At 51.8% G+C, this 10,835-nt stretch overlaps 1 protein-coding gene across 1 annotated transcript; it reads left to right on the top strand.

Annotated features, from left to right (window-relative positions):
* The first annotated feature begins 3,357 nt into the window (after window positions 1-3,357).
* On the top strand, window positions 3,358-5,724 carry LOC134563792 (cyclin-dependent kinase 4 inhibitor B-like). The gene is made up of 2 exons (XM_063422061.1): window positions 3,358-3,768; window positions 5,251-5,724. The coding sequence occupies exons 1-2, from the start codon at window positions 3,547-3,549 to the stop codon at window positions 5,575-5,577; spliced, it is 549 nt and encodes a 182-aa protein (XP_063278131.1). The 5' UTR covers window positions 3,358-3,546; the 3' UTR covers window positions 5,578-5,724.
* The last annotated feature ends 5,111 nt before the right edge of the window (window positions 5,725-10,835 follow it).

Raw genomic sequence — 10,835 nt, 5'->3', positions numbered from 1 at the left:
TTTATGGGAGATGCCTGATACCTGCCTAATATGGTAAGCATGGCTTTGCCCTCAGCACCCAGCCTGACTCACACTCTTCTTCAGACAGTGGATGACTGTTCTCTGGAACTGCAGAATCAGAAAGCCCATGGACAGTGTATATGGAAGGTTTTACAGTTTGACTTTTTGTACTGAAAACATATCAAATTCAGTAGTTTTTCTACCACTGTCCTTCAGGTCTATGACCACAATCTGTTCACATATATGTGAGCCAAAGAGACAGAGGGATTTGCTCAGCACTGTACAGTTAAGTGATGGGAATATGGGAATTATTGCTTCGACCCTAAGACCTTCTACTACAATTGCCACAGATGCCACAGTTGTGAAGCTGGAACTATGCTAGACCTCGTGAACTGAATCATGTGTCCTAGATTCTGCGTTAGTGTCTTTCTCTGTAGCCAGCTGTATCTCTGAATGTGAAGGCATATAAAATGAACGTTTAAAAAGGAAAAGGGAAATAAGACCCCTAAATCTAGATAGCACATTTTTGATGTTGTGGTTTATCAGGATTTCCATTCTACAAGCCATGGGACCAAATCAGTGTGACATCTGTGGATCAGCGAACCCCTTCGGGTAGTGAAAAACCTTACTACCAAAAAACAAAATCAGGGATAGTTTGCAGACAAGGTAGTTGGCTAGCATTTGGTTTTGGTGTTTTGGTAGCTTACAGTTCTTCAGCATAAGAAAGTAATTCAGGCTTTTTGTTTGCTTTGTTTTGCTTGGGTTTTTGGGGTGTGTTTGTTTGTTGTTTTGATGTTTTTGTTGGGGATTTTTTAGGGGTTTGTTGGTTGGTTTTTTGGGGCCTAGGAGGATGCTGTTGGTTTTGTTGCTGTTGATTTTCTAACAGAGTACTTTCTCTATCACTGATTAAGCTGTTCTAGGAGAACATTTTATCAAAGGGCCACAAGAAAGCAAATTACATATCCAACATGATAACCAAACGTGGGAACAAGTTTCAAGGTAAACTTGAAAAAAAGTTTCAAGTTTCATCTGTAAAACTTAACTTCAGTAAGAGTAATAATGCACACATAGAGCTCATTACAAACATAGTTGGGCAAATAGCCATAAAATTGCCAGAAGGGTGTCTATGCAGTGTTTTGTAGTGCTGAGGTCCACTTTCCTTGAAATAATACATAAAGAACAACAGGGTAAAAAAAGAGAAAACAAACTTCCAAAATATTGCCAATGCCATCACAAAGAGGCAAACTAAATTAGAGTTAGTGTTTTTATATCCCACTTGAAAGAAGTGCAAAACCAGGATGCTTTTCTGTTCTGGCTTATTTGCCTATTTATTTTGATCCAGAAAAGTAATGTTAGATCACCAGTGTTAGCTATTTTCCAACTTCCCAGGAAAAGAGAACTAGGTAAGTGAAAATAGAACCTTCTACTCCAAATGTGGCTACTTAAAGCAGCTTCGTTAAAGTTACCATCAACTGGACAGTGAAATTGTCCTTCAGAGAGCACATGCATATTCAGAACAAAAGGAAATCTCTGTCTGAGAGTCCAGCTCCAAGGCAAGCAGTTTCCAGCTAAAATATCTCAATTTTTGCTAATGGACAGGGTTTCCTTTCTCGGTCGGGAAAATGACCATTTATGAATTTGTTGGAGGGGGGGCCTTCCCTAATGGCACAATGTGGGTTTTCCTGATCTGCAGGAAAAATTGTGAAGGACTCCCTAATTTGTCATTAATATATATTTGACAGTGCTAGTTCATGAGATTGGTAGGAAATGCCACCCTTTTTGGAAAGCAGTGTGAAGGAATATTTTAGTTATCTTATTTATAGTTATCTTATATACCACATAGCTTTGGAATAACAAGTTAAACAAATAAGTAGAAAGCTTATCTTTCTTTAGACATTATTTTCATGCTTTTTCTTTGTTAAATAAAGTGCCCCACCTAAATCTTTCACACAGTTCCAACAGACATGATTATCTTTACCTTATGGATATATCACTGGCATCAAAGCCTTGTCAGAATCCTTTTTCTTTATTCTTAGCTGAGAGTAGCTGTAGCTGAGAGTCAGGATCAATATACCATCTCTAGGAAACTGGTTCTACAGTACGGTTCTTTACTACAGCTTTACAGCAGCTTTATTACAGCTGCTGTAAAGATCAGCTTGCAGTCTTTTCAAGGCTTAATTATTCTGCTCACACCTTGGATGTTTCCATTGTACAGTGATCTACATACCAGAGTATACAGATTAAACTATTCCACTTCTTGCCTTTTACTTAATGTAAACAAGTTGAAACATCTTTATTTTCATATCTGTATGGCATCCGGTGCTTGAATGGAAACTCATTAGTAAAGAGCAAAGACAACCAAGCCAAACCAACCAAAGAAAAAGTCAAACCCAACAAAATCTCCAGATCATAAACGCTCAGTTATTTAACCAGAAGCAACAACTTCAACTTCTATCAAGAAGCTCTTTATTGTGAGTGAAACTCCACTCATTTCTACCTATCTAAACACGGAAGCAGTAGAAAAGTGTAATGATGAAGAAGAATTTGGCCAGTACAGTTTTAGGAACGTGCCCGACGCGGCTCGACACCGCACATGCGGGGCGGTATTTTCAGGGGCCGGTGCGGAGGCGGGGGGCTCCCCGGAGGAAGCGGAGGAAGGTGCGGCGGCGGGGGGCGCGGGCCCGGGCGGGGGGAGCTGTCCGTGGTGCTGCCGCCGCCGCCGCGCCGCCCGGGGCGCTCCGCCCGGGCCCGCCTCGCCCCGGTGCCTGCCGGGAGGCGGGTGCAGGAACCCCGCCGCGGCGGGGCAGAGCCTGCTGCTTGGCCGCGGCCTTTGTTTGGCTTGCAACTTTTTCAGGAGAAAAAAAAAAAAAAAAGGCGGGTTAGGAGGTGGGGTGGAGCCGTCGCAGCCGCGGTTCACGTCTCAGTGAAGGCTGTCGGCGTCGCTGCACCCGCTGTCTCTTGTAGACGTGCCGCTGCCAACTAAAAAAGCAGAGACAGGAGCTCACAGCTTACCCACGGGAAGGGAAGGAGGGGCGGCCACCTCCGCCTCCTGCGCCTCGGGTGCCGAGAGGGCGAGGAGGCAGCGCCGGCGGGGAAAGAGGCCCTGCTGACATTAGGCCCGCGGTCCCGGGGCCATTCTCCGCCCCCGTTAAAGTCTTTTGCCACCTTTGCTCCCCGCCATCCCCTTCCCCTGCACCCCTCGTGGCGGTCAGGCACTGGTTAAGACGCTGCTGCCCTCAAGAGAAAGCCCCGGAAAATAAAATGATAGACGAACATAAAAGATGGAGAGAGAGCTCGCCCCGCCACCGGCTGGGAGCCCAGCGCTCTCTGCCGTCGAAGAGCTGCGCAGGTCGCTCCGCCCTGTGAGGGCGAGGGCAGCCAGCGCTGACACGGGATGGGCCGGGCGGCACCAGCCCGGTGAAGAAAACGAGAGCCAGGAGCCTCCGCCGCGCCCTGGCAGGTGGAGGCGGCCTCGGCGACAACAGCACCGCGCGGGAACCTCTGGGCCGCGGCCGGGGCCGCCGGGGGCACGGGCCAGGCGTGCCCATGGGCAAGGCGGTCCCCGCGGGCCGGCATGGCCGCGGGCCGGGATGGCCGCGGGCAGCGCGGGGCGGCCGAGCGGCGGCAGCGGCGCCGTGCGGGGCGCGGGGGCCAGGACATGGCGCGGCGGGCCCGAGGCACCGTGGCGGGCCCGCTGGCCAACACTGCGGCGCCTCGGGGAGCTGCGACCCTAACGCCGCCAACTCCTACGGCAGGACCCCCACCCAGGTAGGGAGGCGGAGTGTTGGAAGCCGCGCGAGGGCAGCGGCCTTGCGTGCCGCGCCCGAGGGGGGCGGCGGCAGCCCCGGGCCATCCGCTGCTCCGGAGGCGGTGCTCCCCGTCGCTGTGCTCGGCTGCTGTCGAAGCGGCGTGGCAGAGGGGTTCTTGTCGCCTCTCTGGGAAGGAGAAAGTCTTTCGGTGACGGCCACAACAGGGAGGTTTTAGTCTCAGCAACCCTTTACTTTATTTGAGCCAACAGAGATGGGATGACTCAAATCTGAGAACTTTAATGCTCATCTCTCAATAAACCTGCAATAAATGTAACAACTCACGTTTGCAGAAATAATTTTCCTTTTGTTATACCTTGTCTTCTGCTTTATATGACTGTTCGTATTTTCTGTCTGGGAGAGAAAGGATATTCGGTGGCTCTCACAGAAACACCCGGTCCGCGACAGCCTTGCCCAGATAACGCTGCAGGTAGACAACGAGCAATCCTGTGGAGGTCACATTTTACACTCGCATGGACATGTAGGTAGACGTAGCCTCCGGAGGTGCAGTAGAGGTTAAATTTACAAAGGCTGAGGTAATTTTCGAGATAGTTCTAGCCAGCTTTTTCTTAAAATTTCAAAATAAAACGAAACTGGAATAATCTGAGAAGCTATATTCAAATTTTACTGCCAGTACTTGCGAAACACTCTCCTACAAAATGTCGGTGGAGCATTTCACTCGAAATAGGTATTTGTTGTCTTCCTCCAGTGTTTTTCTTTTTTTATTTGGTTGGTTGGGGGTTTTTTTCCCAATCTTCGCGGCAGGGACTTGGCCCCTGTGCTGAACGCACTGCTGGCTGCGCTAGGGGGAATCCAGCTTAGAAAATGGCGAGCCCGAGGGGGAGGGCTGCCGGGCACGGTGGTCCTGCCCTGGACACGCGGGTCAGGCGACAGGTTCGTTCCCTCCTGCCGGTGGGGAGAGGGCGGGCGCGGCGCCGCCGACGCGGTGGGTTCCCTGCGTTACGCGTCTCCCCTTGCCGAGGACCCTCTGGAGAAGTATCACGGATGCGAGCAGAACGACGGCGGTCCCCGCGGGCCGCCGCACCGGCACGGTTCCGGGGGGGACCGCTGCAAAGCGACTTGGGACTTGATCTGGGCTTCTGCGGAGGCGCGTCGGGAGAAGGGCGAGCCCCTTCCCCTGGTTCGTCTGCTCCAAGCCTACCGACCCCCGCCGGAGCACGCACACCCCGATCCCGACGGCGGTCCCGAACCTCTCTGCCCCACCTGTTCCCTCCAGTCCCCTGGCGTGGATAAAGGAAAGTTTTCCAGTGTGGCAAAACTCCCTCGATGGGTACATGTTCTCCCCAGTTCACGGCATGTCCAGAGCCGATCTGTATGCCTCACCCTCGGATTTTCTTCTTTCCATTGCGGACCCCTGTTCCTTCCGGGCCGAGCGAGGAAGTCCGAGCGCTGCGGCGGGCGCTGACGCTGTTTCTCCCCGCAGGTGATGATGCTGGGCAGCCCGCGGGTGGCCGAGCTGCTGCTGCGGCGCGGAGCCGACCCCAACCGCCCCGACCCGCGCACCGGCTGCCTCCCGGCGCACGACGCGGCCCGGGCCGGCTTTCCGGAGACGCTGGCGGCGCTGCACCGGGCCGGGGCGCGCCTCGACCTCCCCGACGGCCGCGGCCGCCTGCCCCTTGACGTGGCGGCGGGGGGCCCGCACGGAGCGGTGGGGCGGTACCTGCGCGACCCGCCGGCCCGTGCCAACCTCTCCCCGCGCCATTGCCCGCGCCCGATTCGGGAGACACCGAGTCCTCATGCGATGCTCTGAATAAACCCGGATCACTCTTCCCTGCTGGGATGCACGAAGGACAGTATTTTTTACTCATGCCCGTATATTATCCTGCACTGGAAATGCTCTGGCCCTCTGCAGGCTCCCTTTTTAACACAAGAGTCCAAACACTGAAGAGAAATATGAAGTACGAAGTATGAAATATGAAGTAAGAAAATACTAAATGTGAAAATAATAAATACCAAATATTGAATATTAAATATGAAGGAAAATCCCTGCACAGAGATATGGTACTATAAATCCTTCCTCTGTTTTGATGGGGCCGTGTCTGGACTTTCTGCTCCGCGGGAGCCCCCCACTCACGCTTGCTAGCCTTCCATTTGAGGAAGATGGGAAAGGCTACAGGGTCTCCTTGTCCTGACAGCTTCCTGTTTAATTTTGGTTAAACTGAACTGAAGGGGGGATGAAGCCAATCTGCCTCTCTCTGGCAAAATCAGCTGGATCAGCGCTTCCTGGTGTGATTGCAGCTTTGGTAAATACCTTCTTAAAACGACGCAAAATGCTGTGCATGTCTGTACACGTATCGACAGCGCATCCTTGTGTAGGCTGCAACTATGACCAGGACCTGGAAGGAGAAAATAAAGAGAGATTTGTGTCTGCAAGCCTGATATGGTCCCCAGCTGAAGTACTTGCCGTTTCAATAACTTGCAAGGGACCTCCCGTGACTTATTGTACTTGTAAAAAATCACCTGATTGTAAATCCAAGGCAGCCGCAAACGAAAAATTAAAAGTCATACACCTGAGCTCATCTCCAGTGCTTCCTAAGATGCTCCGAGGTGACACATTTGGTAAAGAAACAAGCAAACCTTTGAAACAGCTCTACTGCTGGTGGAGGAGCGAGGAGGAGGGCTATGTATTATGTGACAATCGACACGTTTCCTTGGCAGCTTCGGCGCCGGCGGAGTTGGATGTAGGCACGCCAGGACAAAGATGGAGCGGCAGCCCAGCCTCTGCCGAGGTGAAAGGAGGAGGCGGGAAGGCCCGCTCTCAGCACGGAGAGTTCCCGAGCCCGCGGAGAGGTGTGCTGAGGGAGCGCGCAGACAGCAACGAGCCGGGCGGTGAGGCGGGCGGCTGGGACAGTGCTCCCAGCCGGTGCGGGACAAGTGGTAGACCCTGCCTCCCTCCCTGGAACCCGAGTGAGGCTGTGCTCACACGTCCTGCACATTAGGGGCTGAGAAAGGGAAGCCAGGCGAGGCAGTGACAGAGCTCAGGTCTCGTACCCCAGCGCTAACCTGGGCACTTTGCAGAGCTACCTGTAGAAAAGGTGAAAAAGATTTATCTCGGTTTTGCATTCCTACTGACTATCCAAGCCCTAGGTATCTCATATATAAACATGAAAAATAATTTATATACTTTTTTTTGTAACGTGTTGGAATATGTTACATATTATAATGTCATTTCATACAATGCATGCTTTATAATTACTTTGTATCTGTTGTCACGCTACAAAATATTTAGTTATGTCATTAAGGTACATCATACATTATCTAATTAATGTATCTAATACCTATGTAGAATATACATGATATGCATATAGAATATACATATATAAAACGTTATAATTATGAATCAGCATGATATATTTGCTTATCAACTATTTTATATGTAATATGCTTAGTTGTTTAATTATGCTTCTTGGTTTAGTTATAACAATATTATATGTATTTAAAACACATATCAAATATTTATGTTCTCTTTAGTCTATATTCACAATTTTTTACCATAAGAATGCCTAGAACATGTATTTTATACATATCTTTAAATAGAAAGCATGTAACAATTATAAAATGCCATTATAATACCTTATTAATTTGTGCTGCACTCTGCCCTAGAACATGACATAGCTGAACCAAGGACAACACTGGGGATGCAGCAGTTAAGTGCCTGCATCCCATGCCTGGGGGAACCAGAATGGAGCTGCAACGAGGTGTGGAGATGGCAGAAAGCTAGAGCCTGCCCACACTCCTTACAGAACAGTAAGGTTCTATTAAACTGCACTTCCATCCTCAATTGGACCAGTATTCCTGGTTTAAATCGTCATTTTCTCCAAGAACCAGATTTGATTTCAATTTTTTAGTATTTCCAGTAAGGCTTATGAAAATACATCAACAAAAATACTAATATTATATTACTACTGTTATTGTTTATAAAGTTGGCAGGGAAAAAACACAATTTGCTCGGCTAACTGCACCAAATAAGCAGAGTATGTCCGCAAAACCCAGCCAGGTTAAATAGCTAATTGTTATAAATCCGCCTCACAGAGTCCGGAGCCCCCTCCCAGATCAGGCCGGTGGTGGAGACTACTCACGCCATGGAAGGATGGGGATCACTGGCAAGATCCCGCTCGGCTGTGGGAGCTTCCACAGGCACGTTTTCTTCTGGCAGCAGCAGCAGCAGCTCCAGGACTTAGAGTCCCCCTTGAAAAGAAGAATAGTAACAGTTAACAACAGATTACAGCAGCAGCAGTACGCTTCATCAAGAAAGCCCGAAAAGTATTGCGTTTAAGGTGGCAGATTACTCGCAATTTTTATTTTTAAATTGCCGCTGTAACTGAGTACATGTGTGAGCCTTCTGCAGCAGGGTTTGCGCACTGTGCAGGACGAGCCCCGGAGGGGCCATGGATTCAGCATTGATGGGTATTCGGTTTTTATTGCCAGAGTTGTTGGTACATCCTCTCACTGCTGCTTCAGCACCTGCATCTTAACATTACAGATAGGCGTTCATTTCTCTGAATTTTGCCTTGCCTGTCGGGAAGCAGTAGTCATGGCAGGGGAATGAAGGAGGAAAAATAACGGGGGGAAGAAAAGAAAAAAAAACCACACACACAAAAAAAGAAACAACAAAAACTTCTCTCGAAAGGTGCTTTCATTTCGAAATGGCCGATTTTACTCACCCAGTTTCCCAGGCTTGAAATCGGACTTAAAAAGAAACCATTACAGGCTCTTCCTTATCATCGTTATTGTTAGGTTAGGGTTACTCCGTGCCGGGGCAGGAGAAACCTTCTGTTGACATCCGAGTTATTTTTTGTCCATCCGAGAGAAGGAGGTGTTTGTTGGGGGGGGGGGGGGGGGTGTTGCACACGTTTATGTTCACTGTCCCTCCCAGGGACTGCCGCTCTGTTCCCCTCCCGGCGCTTTTCCCGCGGCTCTCCGCAGTCCCGGAGTGCCCCGACCCCTCTCTCCAGCCGCCTGAAGCCGTGACCCGCCGAGCCGGGCGGCGCCGCGCCCGGGGAGGGCGAAGATGCGGCGGCAGAAACGGCGCTCTGCCTGCCCATCGCTCTTCTCCCGCCGCGCACGGAGGTAACCCGCACCCGGGGGGCGCGGGGGCAGCGCAGCCAGAAGGATTCTTGGGGTGAGGGGCGGACGGTGGGGTAGCAGTAACTCCCCCCACCGCCCAGGGATGCTCTGCCCAGCGGCAGAGCTGGCTCAGCACCGGCTGTCGCAGGTCTCGGCAGCTCCCCGGTGCTTCCTGGAAGCCGGGCGGGCAGGGGAGAGCCAGCAGGTTGACTGGGGCTTCTGAGCGACCCTCCCCTGCTCCCCCGCCCCTCTCCAAAACCTCGCCCTTCAAAAGGAAAGCGAAAAGGTCCGACAGAGCGGAGCACGAACGGGGAGAAGGCCCGGGGTCTGGGAGGGGAACCATTAATTACCCTTTTCTGTAATTGGCGCGGGGAAATGGAGATCCTCTTTTCTTTTCTCCCCTCACTCCCGGCCCCTCCGCCCCCCTCGCTTCGCTACGCAGCGCTCCCGCGTCGCGTTCAAATGGCCATGTGACAAGGAAATAGCTACTCGCCCGGGCCAGCACTGGCCCGCGCTTTTAAAGCGGCAGCGATCCGCTAGCCGGCTCCCGGAGTGCCAGCGCGGCGCCCCGGCCGCCGCAGGCCCCCTTCTCGTCGGGGCTTTCTGGGGGCAGTGGGGTCTGAGAGCAACTGAACAGCCCGAAAAAAACCCAGCCGGGTCCCCAAACAGAGCGGGAGGCGGTGTGCTTGGAGGGGCAGAGCGGGGGGAGGGCAAGGAGATGTCGTCAAGGCTTTATTTGAAAGCAGGGGAGCGCCCTGCGATTGGCCGGTCTCCACGCCCGTCTGGTAGCGCTGCTCCCCGGGACCAGACAGTGGGAGGGCAGAGGAGCCGGCGGTCTCCCCCGTCCCCATCCCCCGCTGACAAATCTTCCTTTGCCCGCTTTCGAGTCGGGAGCCATCATCCTGGGAGGAGTTTACAGCGGGGTGGAGGGGAGGGGTGGTGAGCGGAGGGAGGTGAAATAAAATGGGGAGTCGAAATTAGTTAAACGGAAAAGAAAAAAAAATGAAAAAAAAAAAAAAAAAGAAAGAAAGAAAGAAAGAAAGAAAATCCTCTCCAATGAATGGAGAGTGAGAGGGCCGATTCACCGGTGGGGCCCCACTGGGGAGGTATTTGTAGCCTGACGCGGCCGCGGCTTCCCCGCACCCATGACCCCCCGGATAAGGTGCATCATCCACTTTCAGGGCCCCCGCAGCCTACCCCGGGCCCGGGCGCTGGGCTGGCGCATCCTCCGGCGCCTTTTCGGAGCCCTGGGGCGGCGCGGGCCGCGGCGCTTTGCCCTGCAGCTGGTCCTGCGGCGGAGGCGCCGCGGGAGCCCTCGCGCAGGTAGGACGCGGGGAGCGGGGCTGCTCGGGGGCGGCGGGAGCGGGCGGCGGCGGCCCAGCGCCGGTGGCAGCGCCGCGGGGACCCCTCCGCGCCGCCTGCTCAGAGGGCACCGGGGACACGTTAGATTTCTACAGGCAGGCTGTTTCTGTACGGGTATTTTTTATTTATTTATTTATTTTTAACACTGAAGAAAATGTCCGGTTCTCGAAAAGTTACTGTAACTTATTTCTGCCTTGCCTCCCTCTTTTTGAGAAGTTTTCTGTATAGTTTATTGTGAAACTATAAACCCACCACCCCTTACCACATTTTTCAGACAGTTCCTTACAAACAAGGAACATAGCTATTGCTCTGAAGAGAGAAAATGGCCACTGTTTTCCGACAGTGCATTATTTTCCACTAATGTAAATGACAGTGAAATACAGTGGCCTACTTTTCCTTCCCTTGCCATTACGAAAATATGGGAAATAAGGGTCAGAGCGACCGAGCAGGATCAGAAAGAATAATTAAAATACACTCGTATGAAGGACCTTGAGAGACACCCGAAGCTCGGGCAGTTTTAGAGATTTTTTCCTCATTGCAGAGTGCAAAATCAGATTGTTGTGGACCTAGGTGTTGATT

The sequence above is a fragment of the Prinia subflava genome, chromosome Z (genome assembly GCF_021018805.1).
Source record: "Prinia subflava isolate CZ2003 ecotype Zambia chromosome Z, Cam_Psub_1.2, whole genome shotgun sequence".
NCBI classification, from domain to species: domain Eukaryota; kingdom Metazoa; phylum Chordata; class Aves; order Passeriformes; family Cisticolidae; genus Prinia; species Prinia subflava.
The sequence above is the reverse complement of the archived record's forward strand: the minus strand, read 5'-3'. Positions and strand labels throughout refer to the sequence as shown.

What these genes read in the sequence shown, in the direction of transcription:
- LOC134563792 (XM_063422061.1), top strand. Translation starts at nt 3,547, where the DNA reads ATGGGCAAGGCGGTCCCCGCGGGCCGGCATGGCCGCGGGCCGGGATGG. An exon ending in ACGGCAGGACCCCCACCCAG is followed by an intron (nt 3,769 to 5,250) that starts GTAGGGAGGCGG and finishes TTCTCCCCGCAG; the next exon opens with GTGATGATGCTGGGCAGCCC.